Raw genomic sequence first — 19,136 nt, forward strand, 5'->3', positions numbered from 1 at the left:
GGGAAAATCCCTTTTTACTTTTGTCCTGTTTTGCCATCAAATGCTAGAGAATGAATGAGGGTTGGTTGTAGCTGTGCTGGTCTAAGGACACAGGCAGGCAAGGTTCTTTGGGTGGATGTGATGCCTTTTATTAGACTTAGGCAGCTTCCAAGGCCTGGTGGTGAAACAATTATAATGAGCTCATTCTTGCTGAAAACTCGTAAAGCCCGAACTTCCAGCCCTGCCAGTTAGCCCCGGTATAACACTATAAACTTCACTGAGGCTAGTCTTGAACCCCTGTTCAAGGGGCTCATCAGTACAGCAACACCTGAAGCTCACTCACCCCTAGTTTTCATCGTAAGGTGTAGGGCTAGAGATCCGCTGTTCATTATCAGAGCAGGCATGCACAGACAGTGCCAGAACTAGCTCCCTGTGCTCTTCCTAAGGTGCGCTTCAACCTGACTTGGAGACACTACTTTCAGGAACAAGAGAGAAGTCCATTCGGTTGGCATGACCTGCTCAGCCTTTGACCTCTGTCCAGATGGCCAAATGACGTAGACAGGTGTCTATTAGGTTGCCAATCCGCAATGAATTGGACTGGGAACCTACAATTCATTTCCACAGACTATGCAAAAAGCCACGCAGCTAACAGCATCAGTCAGTCATGACAGACCTGGGTGGGCTGCATTTGGATTTGAACCAACCATCTAGAGGAGAGGTGAAATCTCGTCCCAAACTCTTCCCTCTTAACGAACGCTCACCTCAAACTCCTGGAAGAAAGCATTGTTGGCATTTGCCGTCTTCATCTCGTAATACTGTTTGAAGCTCTGTACGGGAACTGGCCGATGCACGTTTCTGCAGGAAGTAAGACTCATAGGAAAACATGCTATTGCTGATAAGAGATATGCAGTGTCAGCTCCCTTCCCTTAGGGACAGGCTGCCCAGTCAGGCTCATTATCAGGAGGCCAAGGAGAGCCACCAGCATTGTGGCAGGCAGTACTTTGATCACCTGTGCCATTTTGTTCTGGGATGGTTACAAACTCACATAATCACCTGCAGAGAGGGCCCCACAGAGGGTGGCTGTACACTTCTTCACCTCCTTTCATAATGGTCTCCTGGCTGAAGCCTGGACCCCTAGCTTGCAGACCTGAAAGTAGGAGTGCTGCAATCTGCCTAGCAGGAACAACTAATGGGCCTTCTCCTTTAGCCCAAGCTGATCTCTCTGTGCTGGAGACTAGCTTCACTCCATTGGGGCATATTGAGATATATCTGCTGGAGGCATCTCAAGGTGATGAACACTACAAGGAGGCCTGACATCCTACTGTGGCAATCTACATAGAGCTTATTTTCATAGTTTCGTAGTATCTAGGGTTGGAAGGGACCTGAGTAGATCATCTAGTCCGACCCCCTGCCATGGCAGGAAAGAGTACTGGGGTCAAATAACCCCAGCAAGGTGTACATCCAGCCTCCTCTTAAAGACCCCCAGGGTAGGAGCCTGCACCACTTCTCTTGGAAGTTGGCTCCAGATCCTAGCCGCCCAGACAGTGAAGTCGCACCTCCTGATGTCTAATCTGAATCTACCCTCTACCAGCTTGTGACCGTTATTCCTGGTCACTCCTGGCGGTGCTTGGGAGAACAGGGACTCCCCCAATGCCTGCTGATCCCCCCTGACTAGTTTGTAACAGGCCGCTAGATCCCCCCTCCGAGCAGTGACTCGGAACCAATTTAGACAACAAAAGCTTAAGCAGGTGAGCAGCAGGGAAGCTGCAGGCACTTTAAAAATTTACTTAAAGGCCGTGGTTGGCGGAAGCTTGGACTCTGCAGCCTCGAGGCCTAGCACAGTGCAGCTGTGGAAGCGTGGGGCTGAACCGAGTGATCCAGGACCTGGGACCTGGGGAACTAAAGAGATAATAAAGCAGGTCCCCTCTCTGACAGATAGTATGTGTGTGTGAGAGTAGTGCCATTTACCTCAAGCTGTAAGTTGTCATTTCTTGGGGTAAGTTACTCTTCTTGTTTCTGAAAAGAAAACATGGCTAACGTCACTTTTTCCTCCAGCAATGCAGGCTGAGCCCAGGCATATCGGGCACCTATACATGTGCAGAGAGGCTGCTCTGCTGCACTGTAATTATAACGTGTCAAAACAGACTTGATTAATCGAGCCTGCTGCAGCGTGGTAATTACTGCGCTCCAGCAGACTCTAGCATCACGTATATCAGCATCCCCATGCTGAAAAATGGCAGCGGGGGGCGCTTTAACTAAAGCTTGTTGGACGAACTTTACTTAAAGCGCTCCCACCGCCATTTTTCAGTGTGGGGATGCTGATATGCATGACGCTCTGGGCGCTTTAATTAGAGAGGCTCTTGGAGCCACTCTACTTAAAGCACCCTCCCCCCACCTCACCTCCTTCCAGCTCAGGGGTATCTTGTGAGCAGAGTGTAGTTCCCACACACTTAAAAAGTTTTCTCCATGAATCTATGGATTAAGCAGAGCTGGAGCTGGCTATTCTGTACCCAGCCTATCCTTCCCAGTGAGCATCTCCACTAACTCCATAGCACCCCATTTTATAGACTCCTTTCACAGGTCAGCAGCAGGTCTTCCCCTCATTGCATGGGCTTGGCTTTCAAGAAGGCTACTCTACCAAGTCGCCCTCCCATTCTCACTCCCTTACCTTTTGGCTCGTGCTCGCTTCCAGTAGATCAAGCCAAAGATTGCTATGAGCGTCAGGAGAAAACCTGCAATGACTCCAGCCACGATTGGGATTGGAAAAGGAAGTGGATCTGCACCAGCAGCTGAAGACCAAGACCAGAGAGTCCTCTGTTACCCTGTGGCACTGCATTCCTGGAGTCCCTGTGTGCCTCACACCTGACCTTGGCTTCTAACTTCATGCAGGGAGCCTTCCCCGCAAGACTTGCCCACCCCAGGTTCCTGCCCAGGATCACCAGAAACTGGGATCACCAAATACCAGCTAAAATCAAGAGGATCTTTGCTGAGCCTCCCTGCCCTGACCCTAGGTAGCAGTTATGAAACTCAGCTGAGAGAGATAACCAGATGAGTTAGCAAAGGTACTGACAGAGCAGGCCAAGTGGCCAGACGGAGCCATGAATGAAGAACACAGGCGGACACTGCCTTACCTGAAAATGATGTGAATGACACGGCAGGGTCTACCTGGTCATATTTGGTGAAAGCAGCAATGCTGAATCTACAGCAAAACAAAGCCTAAGAGTTAGTTCCAGCCACATGCTGGGAGTAGGCCTGGCGTGACCACCATCAGCAAACGGAAAGAAGATGGCATCTGGACATGGAAATCAGCAATAACAACGTGGCTTCAAAGTCAGCAGGGGAGAAAAGAGCCGGGAAGCAACACACCTCATTGTGAGAGGGAACAGAGGGCCAAAGCTACCTGGAAAGTTTTGAACCTTTCCCACCAGAACAATCCTGCTTTGACATTTTCCTATTGAGAAATTTGGGTTTTTTTACAGGGAATTTTGAGGATGTGGGAAAGGTCATGTATTACACTTCCCTATCCTCTTCAAGTATTTTCCAGGTGGGAAAACAGCAAGACAATTAAGAAAGCACAGGCAGAAAAAACCCACTTGAACTGCTATTTTCAGACAGAAACCAACACCTTCACTTTTAAAAGTTAAAGTATCACTTTCTTTTTGAAAAATCACATTTGCAAACCTGGTAGTTGTTTTGCCAAGTGGCATAAGTTAAAAAAAAAAAGTCAGAAAGTGGGGAACCCATTATTTTGAAATGAAAATGGATGATCCCCCACTGTAAAAAACAATTTCCAACAAATGGAACAATTTGAAAATGCCCATTCTGGACTCCAGGGGAGACCTCACTTTGTTTCTGCCTTTTGTATCTCACTTTGGTTTGTGCCTCTTTCCTGTCTTACGAGGAGGCTCAGACATCTGTGCTGTAAAGAACTCTGTGTAGCTTCAGCCAGAGCCAGCACAGCCGCCTACAAACATGGACACACGCATACCATGCCACCCTTGTGCCTCCACTATGACCAGACAGAACCAAAGCCCTGATTTCTAGAACAGGCTCCAGCACATCCTCACCAGATTCAGCTTCCCAATTACTTTTTTCTGTTTTGCTCACCAATAGGAGTGAAAGGGGAGTTTAGTCTCCAAGGCTGATGTTGTCCTTGGCCCTCTCTATCATGACTGAAATCCAAGAGGCCTCAGATAACTATCAAGGGTGCTGGGATGCCCCCTGGTGCAATATGCTCTCACCCTGAACAAGAAGACTGCAGTGTCCCCAGGATTGCAGAATGCTTGTCATTGTGTCCACTTCCCTTGGAGGTGACAGCTAGGGCTACCACGCATCCAGGTTTTCCTGGACATATCCCCTTTTCGGATCCTCCCATCTCCATCCAGGCAGTTTTTTAAAATACCAACAAATGTCCAGGATTTTGCTCTGCTCAGCATCAAAGTAATTATTGGCACTTTTTGCTTGCCCTAGCAAAGAGCTGCTTGGGGCTGGGGAGAGCTGGGGGAGGGCATCCGGAAGCAGGGGGCATCACATGTGTCTGTGGGCACAAATGCACGTGGCCAGCATACAGCCCAGCAGGGTGGTGGGAGCAGCCCCCGCAGCTTCATGAAGGTAAGTCTACGGGGGGCAGGAACTGGAGGGCCAGGGCTTATGGACTGTCAAGGGTGTGCATGGCAGGGGTGTGAGGAAGGGATGGGTGTGTGAGGGGGGCAGATGCCTGCTGGTGCTGGGCTAAGCTGTCCAGGTGCTGGGGCTGCAGCAGGGCAGGGGAAGCGGGGGAGACACTTGCCTCTCCACTGGGGGAAGGGGGCGGGGGGGACCCTTCAGGGGCAGCAGGGAGCTGCATGGTCTGGCCAGTGGCACTGGGGCTGGTGCCCATGCTTGTAGGGGCAGGACAGCCAGGAGACGTTGCAGGACTGCGGGGGCAGGGGCCTGTGGGTCAGGACTTGGGGGAGGAGAGGGGCACTGTGGCTTGGGAGTGAGGGGCAGAGGCAGGCACAGGTATATCACTGCCCCCCCATCATATTACCTACCCCCAGGTGTCCTCTTTTTTGAAACTGGAAGCATGGTAACCCTAGGACAGCATCACCCACTAAGATACTTGTTTATCTGAAGCATCCTCCAAAAGGGCGCACACAGCTTTACTCTGCTCATCACAGCACCCCAGGGCTCCCTGAAGCAATGCCTCTGACCAAGTACCTCACAAACACCCCTGGACAGATGGACCTCCCTCAAGTGCCCTCCAGTCACTTTCATACTTGGATGATGGGTTTGTGGGTGCATTTCCTGCTAGCCCATCCTAAGACACTGCCAGGTGGGTACCCTGGGAACCTGGCATATTAGGAATCAGTGGGAAGAAGGCAAGGTAGATTTCACCTTATCAACTAACTAAATCAGAGCTGCATAAGCTTCTGCTAAGTGGTCATTCTGTGCCTGACATCCATGATCAGCTCACTCTGGTCAGCTCCCTAAATTAGTTATTTGCTCTCCCTTCCTCCATCCACTCCTTGCATTCAGCATTCAGTTCATTTCCTTCATCTCATAGTCAAAGGATCCCATGTTTTTTTCTCTATGGTTACAGAGAAGGGCTGGCTCAGGGCTCCAGATCATCAGAGCGCTGTTAGAGAGAGCAGCAGTGCTACAGTCGAGAGACAGATGTATTTGGGGTAAGATGCGTTTAGGCTGCTGATGGCCAGGTCCTTGCTGCCCTCCCAACACCTCCATGTTCTCACTAAAAATCAACATTTTTTTTCCTGCTCCCCACAGCATCCATTGGGGAGAAATCCTCTGCTGCACTGACCTGTACTGGACATTTGCCTTCAGCTTCCCATTGCAGGTCTTTCGGGAATGGCCACACTCCTCCGTTCCCACTGGCACGGGCCATGTTTTGGGAGTGCTCCTATGGCTTGGGTGGAAAGGATTGGGGATAAGCACAGCGAGGTATGAGTCCTCCTGCCCATAGTAATGGTCATACCAGGTGGTGGTCACAGTCTCCCGGGTGGGCCTCAGCACTGCAGTGAAGGACACAAGAGCAGCAGAAGTGTGAATCCTTATGCCAAAGGATTAGGTGCAGCTGCAGCAGGGTGAAGGGCCCAAGGCAAAGCAGGCACTTACATGACTCATTGGTGGTGGCGATGACACCGTAATACTGGATCCGGCCATTCTCCTCGCTGAACATGTCAGAGGAGATGACAACTCTGGAGCCAGCCTCGAACTGGAGGATATCTGCTAGAACCGGTGGGGGTAGGACTGGAAGAGAAACCCGTCAAGCACAGGCGTATTACTGATAGGCTAGGGCATTATGCATCTTACCTGGGGCTTGTATCTGCTTCCACCCCACTGCCCCGGAGCAGCAACCCCACTTCATGCCACGCCTGAGTCCAAAAGCCTCATCTGAGCACAGAGTGCTCTGCTGTCTGGAAAAAGGCTCTGTCTTGTGGGCTCTGGGCCATCTCCACGGCATGCAGACACCTGGTAGAGACAGCACATGCAAGATGGAGACCTACCCTCCACTGAAGTGTTGCAGAGAAGAGTCACAGCCCAGCTCCGCATCCCGTTCCTGCCCAGCACTCTCAGGCTGATTCGGTACGAAGAGTTTGGCACCAAGCCCTCCAGACTGGCCTCATTCCCAGGAATACTCATGTGGATCTCAGGCTGGAGAGCTCCACTGGACGGTCTCTCTACCATGAGCTCGTAGGCCTCGACGTCTCCACTGGGCACAGTCCAGTTCAGGTAGAAGGCCTTGGAGTCAGGCAGACACTGCATGTCCTTCACCGGGTTGGGTTCTGAGAAAGAGACACCTCTAAGCAGGGCAGCTTCCTAACTCCCCAGAGCACCAGGGGTTGGGGCAACGCCAGCCCCAAACGGTGCTGTACCCCAGGGCTGACCCAAACCTGTACAGCAGAGTTGACCAAGGACACTGACAGAGGCACAGAACTGAATGCCTGCATGTTGGGGCCCCGTACTGCATAGCCCAGGGATGGCACAGCTTGCACAGGACTTGGGCAGGAAGAAAATACCCTTGGAGAAACAGGCCAAGGAAGACGCTGTCCTGTAATCTGGTTCAATACACAAAGTCCTTTCTGGCTCAGTGGGCACCTCCAGTGCAGGACCGGTTCCAAGTGTCCACAAACCCCTCGTACATCCCATCACAGATAGGCCACATCTTGGGCTTTGCTGCTGCCTTGTTAAGGGATCGGTAGTGGTGCCAGAGGACTGGAAGAGGGCCAATGTGGTTCCCATCTTCAAAAAGGGGAGGAAGGAGGACCCGGGAAACTATAGGCCAGTTAGTCTTACCTCAATCCTGGGCAAGCTTTTTGAGAGAATTATTCTGGTGCATGTCCACAAGGGGCCAGCGGGGGAGATTACACTTAGGGGCAACCAACACAAGTTCATTAGCAGCAGGTCCTGTCAGACCAACCTGGTGGCTTTCTACAACCAGGTCACCAAACCCTTAGACGCAGGGGTAGCCGTGGACATAGTCTTCCTGGACTTTCGGAAGGCCTTCGACACTGTCTCTCACCCCGTTCTCATTAAAAAGCTGGGGGACTGTGGTGTCGACACCCACACAGTCAAATGGGTCGCCAACTGGCTGGAGGGCCGCACCCAGAGGGTGGTGGTGGACAGGTCGTTTTTGACCTGGAGGGATGCGGACAGGGGGGTCCCCCAGGGCTCGGTCCTTGGGCCCGCACTGTTCAACATCTTAATCAGCAACTTGGACGAGGGGGTAAAAAGCACCCTGTTCAAATTTGCTGATGACACTAAGATGTGGGGGGGATGTGGGCACGCTAGAAGGGAGGAATAGACTGCAATCGGACCTAGACAGGTTACAGGGGTGGGTGGATGAGAACAGGATGGGATTCAACACTGACAAGTGCAAGGTGATACACCGGGGGAGGAAGAACCAGCACCATACCTACAGGCTGGGGAACTCCCTTCTTGTCAGTGCAGAGGCAGAAAAGGATCTTGGAGTCATCATTGATGCCAAGATGAACATGGGCCAGCAGTGTGGGGACGCGGTCAGGAAGGCCAACCGTATCTTGTCATGCATCCATGGATGCATCTCGAGCAGGTCCAAGGAGGTGATCCTCCCCGCCATGCGACACTGGTCAGGCTGCAGCTGGAGTATTGCGTCCAGTTCTGGGCGCCACACTTCAGGAGGGATGTGGACAGCATGGAGAGGGTCCAGAGGAGGCCACTCATATGATCAGGGGACAACAGGGCAGGCCCTATGAGGAGAGGCTACGGGACCTGAACCTGTTCAGCCTCCACAAGAGAAGCCTGAGGGGGATCTAGTGGCCTGTTACAAATTAGTCAGGGGGGATCAGCAGGCATTGGGGGAGTCCCTGTTCCCCCAAGCACTGCCAGGAGTGACCAGGAATAACGGTCACAAGCTGGCAGAGGGTAGGTTTAGGCTAGATATCAGGAGGCGCTACTTCACGGTCAGGGCGGCTAGGGTCTGGAGCCAACTTCCAAGCAAAGTGGTGCAGGCTCCTACCCTGGGGGTGTTTAAGAGGAGGCTGGGTGAACACCTGGCCAGGGTCGTTTGACCCCAGTACTTTTTCCTGCCATGACAGGGGGTCGGACTCAATGATCTGCTCAGGTCCCTTCCGACCCTACTAACTATGAAACTTCAGTCCTCCTCAGGCTCCTGCCCTGTCTTCCGGCAGGAGAGCCCCCCACTGGAAGCAACACGGCATCACTCACCCCGTGACAGCTGACTGGGAGCCTGCAGTCACTACATCCCCATGTGTTTCAGCCCCTGCTCTGCAGACGGGCGTTAATTTCTAGCACCTGCCAACTCCTGCCTCGTGGAAGCCCACACCCACCTACTGGCACTGCCAAGGTTCCTGTGCTGTTCCAATATGGCCCGGCCACGCAGCTCAAGGAAACCGAGTAATTTCTGCCCGGGACCAGCCCCCAGAACACATGCTGGACCTGCCCCCGGGCCAGGGTGTGCTGTCGTGGGAGTGTGCTGTTCCCAGGTTCACGCAGCCATAGCTGGCAGTAGTCCTGCTGGCTAGAGGAGGGTCCCCATGACACGGACAGCAGTGTGCGATTCTCCCCAATCACCGCAGAGAGATCCGCTGGGACTAAGGGGGCTGTGTTATAAAAAAAAAGGCAAAGGAAAAAGTCAGGTCTCAGGCAAGCTGCACCATCCCAACCCCCTACAGAAAATCCAGGAGAGTGATAGGGAATAACCATGCTATTTTTCATTTAAATCCACCCTTTTATTTCTGCTACACTAGGGTTTTTTCTTTCTTCTCAATCTTGAATTGCCCCAGGGAGGTTTTGTACTTGTCTCCTTAATTCATTTTCTAATTGGTGGTATATTCCCAGATTTTCCATAAACAATTGTCCCTATTAAGAAGTGTCATCTGAAAACCTTTGTCTCTGCCGAGAGAGACAAGCCTGGGGTTACTTGTGTGAGAACAAACCCAGTACAGATAAGCAAATAGCCCCTGCTACACTTGCAACCAGCATTGCCTTCCAGTGTGGATACTGTGCACGTGGGAGACCTGGAATATTCTGCCTGGACTGTACTCGTCCATCAGGCTGTGATGTTTGCAGCTTATGAGTTTTATGTGCCTGACTCCCTTAGGAGCTCTTGAAGATTAACCAACATCTAGGGTGAGGAATCTAACCTTAGGCTACTGTGGAAAACAAGGGCTTGGGTATATAAAATCACATCATTACAACTTTACGAATTCACTGAAAGTCTAAACTGCTTTTCATTAGCACTGAGGCTGTTTTTATCATGAAGTGACAAAACTTTTGTCTTTTCTGTCATGAAGAGGGAGCGGCAGCTGGCAGAGCTACCAACTTTCAGCATAACACAGGTTTTGGAAGGGATGTTAAAATTCATGCCCAGAACTTGAGCTGTTCTCTAACTATTACATGTCAAGTGGGACTATCAGGAGGACAGACTACCCCAGGTGAGTCTCACAGCTCCCTCTGAAACATCTTGCTCTGGGCACTCCTGGAAATGAAGCTTGGCTAGCTGAGCCCAAGGTCTGATCTGGCGTGGGAGCTTCTCTCTTTCTAAAAGAAGGGCAGGTCCCTCCTTCCTGCAAATCAGTGATCTTCTGCCTGAGGCCAGCACCCAGGCACTTCCAGCACCCAGTGGAGTCTGTGGGAGTCGACATGTAGGGAACCATCCTCCTCTGCCACTGTACCAGCAACTTAAAGGCTTCCACAGTGGCAGCCTTGGTGCCACAGGGCTGTGCAGACCAAAATGCCTACTGTGGGCAAGCAGCACTGGTTTTGCCTTTCCACATTGCCTCTAACAGGGCAAGCCCACTTGTTTACACCCTGAATCATAAATTCCAAGAGTGCCCAAAGGAGCTGAGTCCCAGAGAGGACGCTGGAAGCAGAGCGCTGCTGTGGCTGCATCCTGTGGCTACAAGGCCATGCCCCTGAATGGACAGGAGCAACGGCTTGGGGGATTCCCTTTTCTGTGCAACAGTCTTTGCTACGAACAGCCCAAGTGCCTAAAGGTGAATGGCCACCTGTGCGAGACAGGGAGGATAGAAAACCTGTCCCGGGACACTGACCTCGGCTTCCCTACTTTCCTACAGGTGGGTGCATTAGGGCATCACACAAGCCAACCATTCATGACTCCATCTTGATGGCTCTGCCTCCAAGGAGTGTAGAGTCAGTGCCTGCAGGTCATGAGCTGTCAGAGAGCAGCTCTAGCCTCTACCCCCTTCCCTGTGCCCTGTGGTAACCCCACACCACTGCACTGCAGCTTTCCCACCATGTGTACCATGTGTACACAATGCTCTGCCACTCCCTGGCATTGAGCGAAGCACAGCACGCCACTCACTTGTCCAGTCGCTGATGTTGTCTGCTGATGCTACGTATGGCCCAGCCATAGAGACCACCTCTAGCAAATACTTGTGCCCTGGAGCCAGGTGTGAGAAGGTGAACTTGCTGGCATCTCTCCCAACAGAAGCATTGGCTGCCACAAAACCTGAGCCCGCATGGTACAGGGTGAGCAGGTAGCCATCTCGTTCTCCAGCAGCTGCACCCCATGATGCCGTCAGCCTGTCAGGGTGCCCCTGGTTTGTCACGTACACATTAAGGGGTGGCAGCGGGTCTAAAGAAACACCAAGAGAAAAGATGGAAGCTGCATGTAGCAGCAAAGGTCTAGAGCATCCCCCACTTGGATGCATTACCATCAGCTAGCACACTCTGCCCCCTCCCTTGCCGGCATCCAGGGAAGGCAGGGCCATGCTCCTAGGATGCAGGTTGGCTGGCAGTTCCCATTGTTTTTCTTCCTGGTGCCAAGTACTCTGAAATCCTGCCCTGAGATGAGCTCGGTAATAGGTGTGGAAGTGAAGTGCCTCCACCTGCCAGGGGGAACCTGTGCATCAGATATGTTTGGGCCAATGGGGAAAGTTTTCAGGTGTTCATGGCTGGTTCTGCAGGTGGATTTGGGCTAGTGTGAGTCTGTTGGCCAAGGCCTGTGGGTGGGGACAGCAGGAGCTGTGCCACCCTGGCAGGAGCTCCAGCAAAATACATCAGCATGAGCAACACACTAGCCTGCTCCCCTCTCATCTTGAAAAGTCCCTTTGGGGATGCAACTCACCCCACACCTGCAGCCTGCCCAACTTGTGGCATGATGCCTGGGATCAACGTATCTGACTAACAAGGCACATTTCCTGTAAAAGTGATGCTAAACTACATGCAAAATCCCTGAGAAGCTCCAACAAAAAGAAATCAGCTATGTGCTCTGGGTCTGCACCATCACTCCTGTGAACTCAAGGGGCTGCAGGAGGCTGGCCAAGGACTTACAGTGCCTCTGATATCAACTCATGCTAACAAAGCTCCTTGTAGAGGCAAATGGAGTTGCCACAGAAAACATTTTCCTACTAGCTCAACTGCACCACCCCCCAAAGTGGCCATCAGGTAAGCATTACATGCTGTATCATCAGGTGTATTACAGGTGTATACACAAACCTGAAGGACTTAGGTCATCTCTCCGGCTGCCAGCAGCGAGACAGGCAGCAATTAGAAAAACATTAGCTTGTGATTTGACGGAAAGAAAGTCACAGCACTGTAATTACAGGCCTGATTGCCAGAGCACAGGTTCACTTTATACCAGTCCTGCCCACTTACAGGCACACACTTACTTTAGTTAGTCTATAAGCGGCAAATCTACCCTGCCTCCTACTTGACTTCAGAACAAGGTGTCTGTCTACCTCTCTCCGCCTAGATCTTGTCTGCACTGCAGCTGCAGTAGGTCCCAGTGCCCAGGGGCAAAAGTGCACCCACCTGAGTTTGCTGCCATGCTCCAAATCTAGTACATTAGTGAGGCTGCTTCAGATTCATTCCCAGAAGCCACTCTCGATTGCTCTCTCTGGCAGGCTTAAGAGCAGCTACCAGAATGGGCCTCACTGGTGCTTCCAGGTTGGAGTGTACCAGCAGGTGCAGGTGGGCAGAGTGTGGGCATTATGTGTTCAAGCCCCCCTGCCAAGACCAATTGCCTCGTGGTATAGACAAGCCATGGATGCAATGTCCCAGCTGCCATCCTACAGTGGGAAGGCTATGAGCTTAGTCTGCCTGAATCCTGCTGAGTGCTTGGCCAGTACTTATAGGTTCACCTCCCTTGCCTGCACCCTCCCGCCTGCCAAAGCCAAAGCCAAAGCACATCAATTCTGCTGACACAGGAGCTCAGCCCCTTCCTGGGGGATCAATACCCGAGTGAGCCATTGGGGTTGGAGTGAGGAACGGTGAGCCTGCTTTAATTGGCTCCTTGGGCTGTGACCTCCTGGATGCTTTGCGCTACTCACATGTCCAGTCACTGATGTTCCTCGCGGGCGTCAAGCAGGGCCCAGCCTTGGAGACTGCTTCCAGGATGTACCTGTGTCCTGGGGTCAAGCCCACAAAGGTGAAGTTATGGGCATCTTTCCCAAGGGAGACATTTGCCACCACGGTGCCTGATCCCGCATGGTACAGGGTTAGCATGTAGCTGTCTCGGCTCCCTGCTGCACCTTCCCAGGATGCACTCAGCCTATCGGGCTGCCCCTCATTCACTAGGCGCAGGGACGGTGGGGCCAGAGGGCCTGAGAGATCAGAAGACAGCACATTAAGGAGTGGAGGCAATGTCAGCCTGCGTGGGGTGCTGCATGTCAGTGCTTTGGCTGTCCAGGCAGATAAGCTCACAGTTACCCTGTCACACTCATCCTGACTCCCTCCCCACTCCTTCCCATCACACATTGCTTCTCCCTCCTGGCCCACCCTCATACACTGCTGCCAGCCCCTCATGCCACGTCAGAGTCACTTCCCCTGATGCATGCGTTTTCCCCAATCACAGATGTTAGGGTTGGAAGGGACCTCAACACAACATCGAGTCCGACCCCTTGCCTGGGCAGGAAAGAGTGCTGGGGTCACATGACCCAGCCAGATGCCTGTCCAGCCTTCTCCTAAAGACCCCCAAGGTATGGGAGAACACCACCTCCCTTGGAAACCCATTCCATACTTTGGCCACCCTTACCATGAAGAAGTTTTTCCTGATATCCAGCCTAAATCTGCTCTCTGTCAGTTTGTGACCATTGTTCCTTGTTACCCCAAGAGGCACCCTGGTGAACAGAGCGTCTCCGAGATCCCTTTCTGCTTCTGTGCTGCTGAGAGGGTCACTTCCCACCCTGTGGGTGTGCTGGATACTTTGCGTCCTAGGTGCAGCACTCTGCACTTGTCCTTGTTGTACTGCATCCTATTGTGTACTGCCCACTTTTCTAACCTGTCCAGGTCTGCCTGCAATTGTTCCCTACCCTCCAGAGTGTACACTTCACCCCACAATGTAGTACCATCTGCAAACTTGGACAGAGTACACTTCACACCCACATCCAAGTCACTGATGAAGATATTGAAGAGCACAGGTCCAATGACCAAACCCTGTAGGACCCCACTACCCACATCCTTCCAGGTTGATATCAACCCACCTACTACCACTCTCTGGGTGTGACCACTAAGCCAATTTGCCACCCACCAGACCGTGTAAACATCTATGTCACAGCCTCCTAATTTATTTATGAGAATAGGATGAGATACCGCATTGAAGGCCTTGCTAAAGTTCAAGAAAATGACATCCACCTCTACTCCTAAGTCCACTCCTGGGACTCCATCCACATGCTGGTGCCTGTGGGGAGCTGCTGAGATGGATCTGAAGTGCAAGTGCTCCTAGATCCTTCTGCTCCTACGCACTCATCTGTGTCCCTCCTAGAGCCCGCATGGCAAGCTGGTATCAGCGAGGCCAACTCCAAATGTGCCCCAGGCTACTGAGCGTGTTGGAGCTGAGCCAGTCCCAAGGTCACCAGATCCCAACCAGAAGGATCCTGAACCAATGGCCTCTTCCCTCCCCATGCTTCTTTAGGTGGGAAGTTCCAGGATCCCATTCACAAGCATGCACATTAACTCTGTCCTTCGCACGGGTGTGGACGGGCATGTCTGTATGTGCCCCCGTCGGGGTGTGCATATGCTGATGTCAGGGTATACATGTCACTGTGATGAAGTGCATGAGTACTCTGCCCACATGTATGTACTTATGTGCAAGGGCATTGCTTTGGAGCCCTGTGTGCGTGGTAGAAGCATATCCATGCCATGTACATCTGTGTGGCTGTGCCTGGCTACCTTTTTCTGTGAACATGCCAGTGGGAGGGGTGCAACCTGTTGTCCTCCCCTATTAGCAGTGTCTGAGCTCCTGCACGTGCCAATCACCACCCACCACTGCCAGGGTCTTCAATCTCCCTTCTGCCGCAGCCTCCTCTTTGCACATCCCAAAAGGGAAATCTAATTGCAGCACTCACAGGTCCAATTGCTGACGTTGGCAGCTGATGCCCAATAGGGTCCAGCTGTGGAGACAACCTCCAGCAAGTACTCATGTCCTGGGGCCAGATCCTCAAAGGTGAAGTTGTGGACATCTTTCCCAAGAGAGGTCCTTGCAACCACGGTGCCTGATCCCGCATGGTACAGGATTAGTGTGTAGCTGTCTTGGCTCCCTGCCACTGCTCCCCATGATGCACTCAGCCTGTCAGGGTGCCCTTCATTCACCATGTGCACAGCCGGTGGGGCCAGAGGACCTAAGGAGGGAAGCCAGCGCTTCAGGATGCAGCATCTCCAGCTATGAAACACTCTGCAGCCTGGCCAGAGCACAGGTGCTGGGAAAGACCTGGGCACAACTGCCTTGGGCTGTGGGCAGCAGGCCCAGCAGCACCAGCTCTGTTGGTGCAGCAGAGGGACGGCAGTACTAGACAAGGCTGAGAGTCTGATTCTGTCATGGCACTCCCCGGCACTTTGCTTGCAGCCAGCTCCCCTGCTGGGACTCTGCCATCCGTCCCACTCCTTCCTACGCTCTCCCTTCACCAAACAGGCTATCCTCCTGGCTCCCCTCTTCAGTGGCTACTCTTGGAGGTGCCCAAGGTGTGAGAGATATGACCACACCACGTGGCCTAGCAGGGACTGAGCTGGATCTAGGGGTGTGTGAATGAAAGATGTGGGAGGGGAATCCAGCTGGCTGGGATCAGAATGGCCTGACTGCTGGCTTGGGAGAGGGATTACCATGTCTGGCTCCCTGTGTGGGGGTGGAGTGCCCCATCCTGTACTCAGAAATGCTCCCAGCAGGACCGGCATCCCTTGTGTCCTGAATGCAGGTGGACAGACAGGGTAGGCTTGGCAGGCAGGATGGGACCTAGGATGCCTGTCCATGGAGAGACACAGATGGCTAGTGGGACACGGCTCTGCAAGATGGGTCTCCATCTTGCAGAGCCCTTGCCACCAGGGCAGGCAGCTGCAGCAGAGGGTGGTACTCACGTGTCCAGTGGGTGAGGTTGGGGGCAATGGCATGATAGGGCCCCGCTGCAGCACTCACTCTCATGCTGTAACGGGTGCCTGGGCTCAGGCTCCAGAAGGTGTGGTTCCTTGCACCCCAGCCAAGTGAGACCTGGCTGGCAAGGCTGCCAGAGGAGGTTTCATATAGCTCCACGGTGTAGCCCTCACCTCCCTGCTCTGCCCCTGTCCAGGAGGCCTGCAGGGTAAAAGCAGAGGGGCTGGCCAGGGTGAGGTTAGCAGGGGCCAGGGGGTCTAGAAAACAAGGACAAAAGGGGAAACGCATTCAGTCCTGGCTGGTAGAAGAGCTGGTTTCTGCCATAGTTTAACAGGCAACCAGAGCATCTGGCCAGCTCCTTTCCAGCCCCTCTGCTGCAGCACATAGGTGTTTGCCTGAGAACAGCGAGCAGGAAGGGCACTAGAGAGGGCTGGTGCTGGGCATGGGACAGCTCTAAGAGGACACTGGTGCATGCAGGACTGAGGCCAGCAATCCTGTGCCCTGAAGCAGGGGCAGGAGATGGCCTGCCAGGGGCCTCTGCACTTGTCCTTGGGTCAAAGAAATCAGCATGGGATGGAGTTGGCTCCCAGGATAGCAGAGGCAGGGGCCTAGAATGCCAGAAGTGCTGGGCAAAGGTGGGCCAAGGAGCAAGTCTCTGGAGGTCAGAAGGGAACAGGGACAGATTGGGGCTGTTCCCCAGGGCAGAGGGCAACAGGGGTGATGGGTTATCATCAGGGACTCTTTCCATGTCCCTTGTACTCACAGGTCCATTGGGTGATGTTAGGAGAGGAGGATTCATACAGGCCTTTGACAGCAGTGACCTGCACAGCAAACTTGCTTCCCGCAGCCAAGTGTGTCCAGGTGATGTTCTGGGCACCAGGCCCCAAGGACTGAGTTCGCTCTGTGGTCTGAGATGCCAGGCTGTATAGAATAACCCTGTAGTAGTCCCAGCCCCCAGGAGGCTCAGCCCAGGCAGCATGCAGCACTGAAGAGCTGCCTGCATTGGTGAGGCTCACGTTCAGCGGAGCAGCAGGAACTGCAGGAGAAAGGCAGAGGTGAGAGGAGTCAGAACAAGGGGAACAGCAAGGGAAAGCAAAGTCCTACTACTGGCGTGGAGCACATGGAGCTGCTGCTGAGGCAGGGCTGTTACCCCTGCAAAGCCCAACAGCAACAGGTCAGGAAGCGAAGAAGGGGCCTGTGTCCAACTGAAGGTGCAGGCTGATTGCAGGAAGCAGAGAGCCACTGTCCCACAGAAGTCGGACCAGGATCCCAGCTCTCTACCTATGAGGTGTGCCAGGGTCTTTGGTGATTTCAGGTCTCCTCTGAAACATGGCACTTGTGGCAGGATGGTGCTGGCACACCACCAGCACCTCCCCTCTCTCTTGCCACTATGGTGCTCCAGGCAGTTTTCCCATCAAACCCTAACTGACCCTGCTTGGCCTTGGAGACCTGGGAGAGCACAGCCAGAGCACTCACCTGTGCAGCCAGTGACTTTCTGGAGGTCAGAGCTGTAGGCTCCGGCCACTGCCCAGAGTTCAACGTGGTAGCAAGATCCTGGTGCTAACCCCATCACAGTGACACTGGTGCTGTTCTTCCCTGCAGCCACATGTCTCCCTGCGGCCGAGGAGCCCTCCTCATACACGTTCACCAGGTATCCATCTCTCTGCCCAGAAGGAGCTTCCCAATGCACAGCCAGAGCCGAGGTGCTGCCGCCATTGGTTACCAGTGGGTGGAGAGGCATCAGTGGGGCTAGAAGAGAGAAATGGCACTCTCATGTTAGCAGTGATAGACTGGAGGATGCCACGGGAGGAGAGGGCCTGCCTGGAGCTCACGCAGCAGCACCAGCACTCTGTGTCCTCAGCTCAGCCTGAAGGAAGAAGCAGGTCATTCTCCGGATCGCAGCTCTTGCCTCTCTTTCAAGGTGCTGCACAGTAATGATGCACAGGCAGCCTGAGCTCCTGTTCTCCAGGGTGCTGGTACACATCTGATGGGGGTGAGGGCAGGGAGGACCAGGGCTCCCAGTCTGCAGAACACCACTCCCCACTCCCTCCCACCCACATTGTGGTTGTGGGCTGCCACCACGTCAGCTCCTGGATCTCAGCCCAGCGAGTCCCTGAGCCCTTGGTGCACAGCTGCTGTTTCACCTTGCTTCAGAGACTGCCGCACCATGATGCACAACCTGCCACCAGGCGGCACTCATGGGGCACAAGGCTGAGGCTGCCCTGAGCCCTGCATTCAGGGTGAATGGCACTCAGGAGTACTTCATTTGTCCACAAGAACTCCCTGCAAGGTTGAGATCAGAGTCTGGGCTGAGACCCTTGAGTTTCTGCCCTCCTTCAGGCCTATAAAGAAGGGCAGCCTGAGCCTGCCTGCCTTGGGAAAGGAAGAGGGGCATAACAGGGTGCTTGTACACCCTGGGCAGTGGAGGTAGTAGGACAGGTGCTGCAGCAGCTGCTATTTTTCTTCCCCTCCCAAGCCGTTGCTGAGGCTGCTATTGGGGAATAACCTCAGTGGTCCCGTACCTGTGTAGCCGATGGCCGTCTGGGAAGAGGTGCGGTGGGGTCCGGCCTGAGAAATGATCTCCACGCGATACCGCGCCCCGGGCACAAGACCATCCAGATCCACATGGGTGACACCACGTGGCACAGACACATTCCTGATGATGGACAGCGATTCATCAGCATAGAGCTGCACCCAGTGGTCTCTGCCCCCACCTGACTCCATCCAGCTCACATGCAGCTCCTGGGGGCTCTGGCCTTGGCGTACACTCACGTTAGCCAGTGACAAAGGGTCTGGGGTGGAGTGAAGCCAGAGAGATGTGTTAGAATAGGATGGGGAAGGAAGCAGCCAGTCCCCCGACACAACTCAAACACTGATAAGTCCTCAGCTATAAATAGATCCTTTCCTGTCCTCACCACATGCCTCAGATATAAGGGTCAGGAACCATTAGCTGGCAATAGCGGTAGGCTACAAAGCATTTACTGAAGCAGATGCTAGATGGGGACACAGAGCACTCTTTACCAGCGTTTCACTAGCTAATGAAGACAGAGCGTGTGTTGGTATGACACTCCAAGGCACCACACATCTCTCCAGTACAGGACAGGGCTGGTACTGTTACAGAGTCCACCAGCACAGAGACAGGCCCAGACCGTGGGGATTGCCTGTGCCTCACAGCTAGGCAGATCTCACAGCCTTTCCTCTTGTGACCTCTGCACTCTTCCTGCTTACAATGGTGTGAGTCTGTGTTCAAACCTGAATTTCTCAGTTCCAGCTCTAGCTCCAGCTCCACATGTGGAAGCTTCAACTGGAAAGCAGGGCCCTCAAAGCTGCT

At 53.4% G+C, this 19,136-nt stretch overlaps 1 protein-coding gene across 6 annotated transcripts in view; it reads right to left on the reverse strand.

The window, feature by feature from the left end:
* The window catches only part of LOC149853967 (receptor-type tyrosine-protein phosphatase V-like), a 60,007-nt gene that overhangs the window by 21,610 nt on the left and 19,261 nt on the right, over positions 1 to 19,136 (reverse strand). For all 6 annotated transcript variants that reach the window (XR_016438860.1, XR_016438862.1, XR_016438861.1 and 3 more), the window contains 15 exons: positions 18,328 to 18,597; positions 17,282 to 17,554; positions 16,569 to 16,841; positions 15,793 to 16,062; positions 14,790 to 15,062; positions 12,774 to 13,046; positions 10,805 to 11,077; positions 8,808 to 9,080; positions 6,486 to 6,764; positions 6,094 to 6,228; positions 5,780 to 5,990; positions 3,111 to 3,178; positions 2,648 to 2,768; positions 1,948 to 1,995; positions 741 to 834 (listed from right to left, as the gene is read on the reverse strand). Coding sequence is in view for 2 of the 6 variants with exons in the window: in XM_090025318.1 (XP_089881444.1) it covers positions 741 to 834; positions 1,948 to 1,995; positions 2,648 to 2,768; positions 3,111 to 3,178; positions 5,780 to 5,990; positions 6,094 to 6,228; positions 6,486 to 6,764; positions 8,808 to 9,080; positions 10,805 to 11,077; positions 12,774 to 13,046; positions 14,790 to 15,062; positions 15,793 to 16,062; positions 16,569 to 16,841; positions 17,282 to 17,554; positions 18,328 to 18,597 (3,134 nt within the window). In the remaining 4 variants the exon portion in view is untranslated. The remainder of the gene's footprint in view (positions 1 to 740; positions 835 to 1,947; positions 1,996 to 2,647; positions 2,769 to 3,110; positions 3,179 to 5,779; positions 5,991 to 6,093; positions 6,229 to 6,485; positions 6,765 to 8,807; positions 9,081 to 10,804; positions 11,078 to 12,773; positions 13,047 to 14,789; positions 15,063 to 15,792; positions 16,063 to 16,568; positions 16,842 to 17,281; positions 17,555 to 18,327; positions 18,598 to 19,136) is intronic.

This window comes from Crocodylus siamensis, chromosome 13 (genome assembly GCF_052110815.1).
Source record: "Crocodylus siamensis isolate JL-2025a chromosome 13, ASM5211081v1, whole genome shotgun sequence".
NCBI lineage: Eukaryota > Metazoa > Chordata > Crocodylia > Crocodylidae > Crocodylus > Crocodylus siamensis.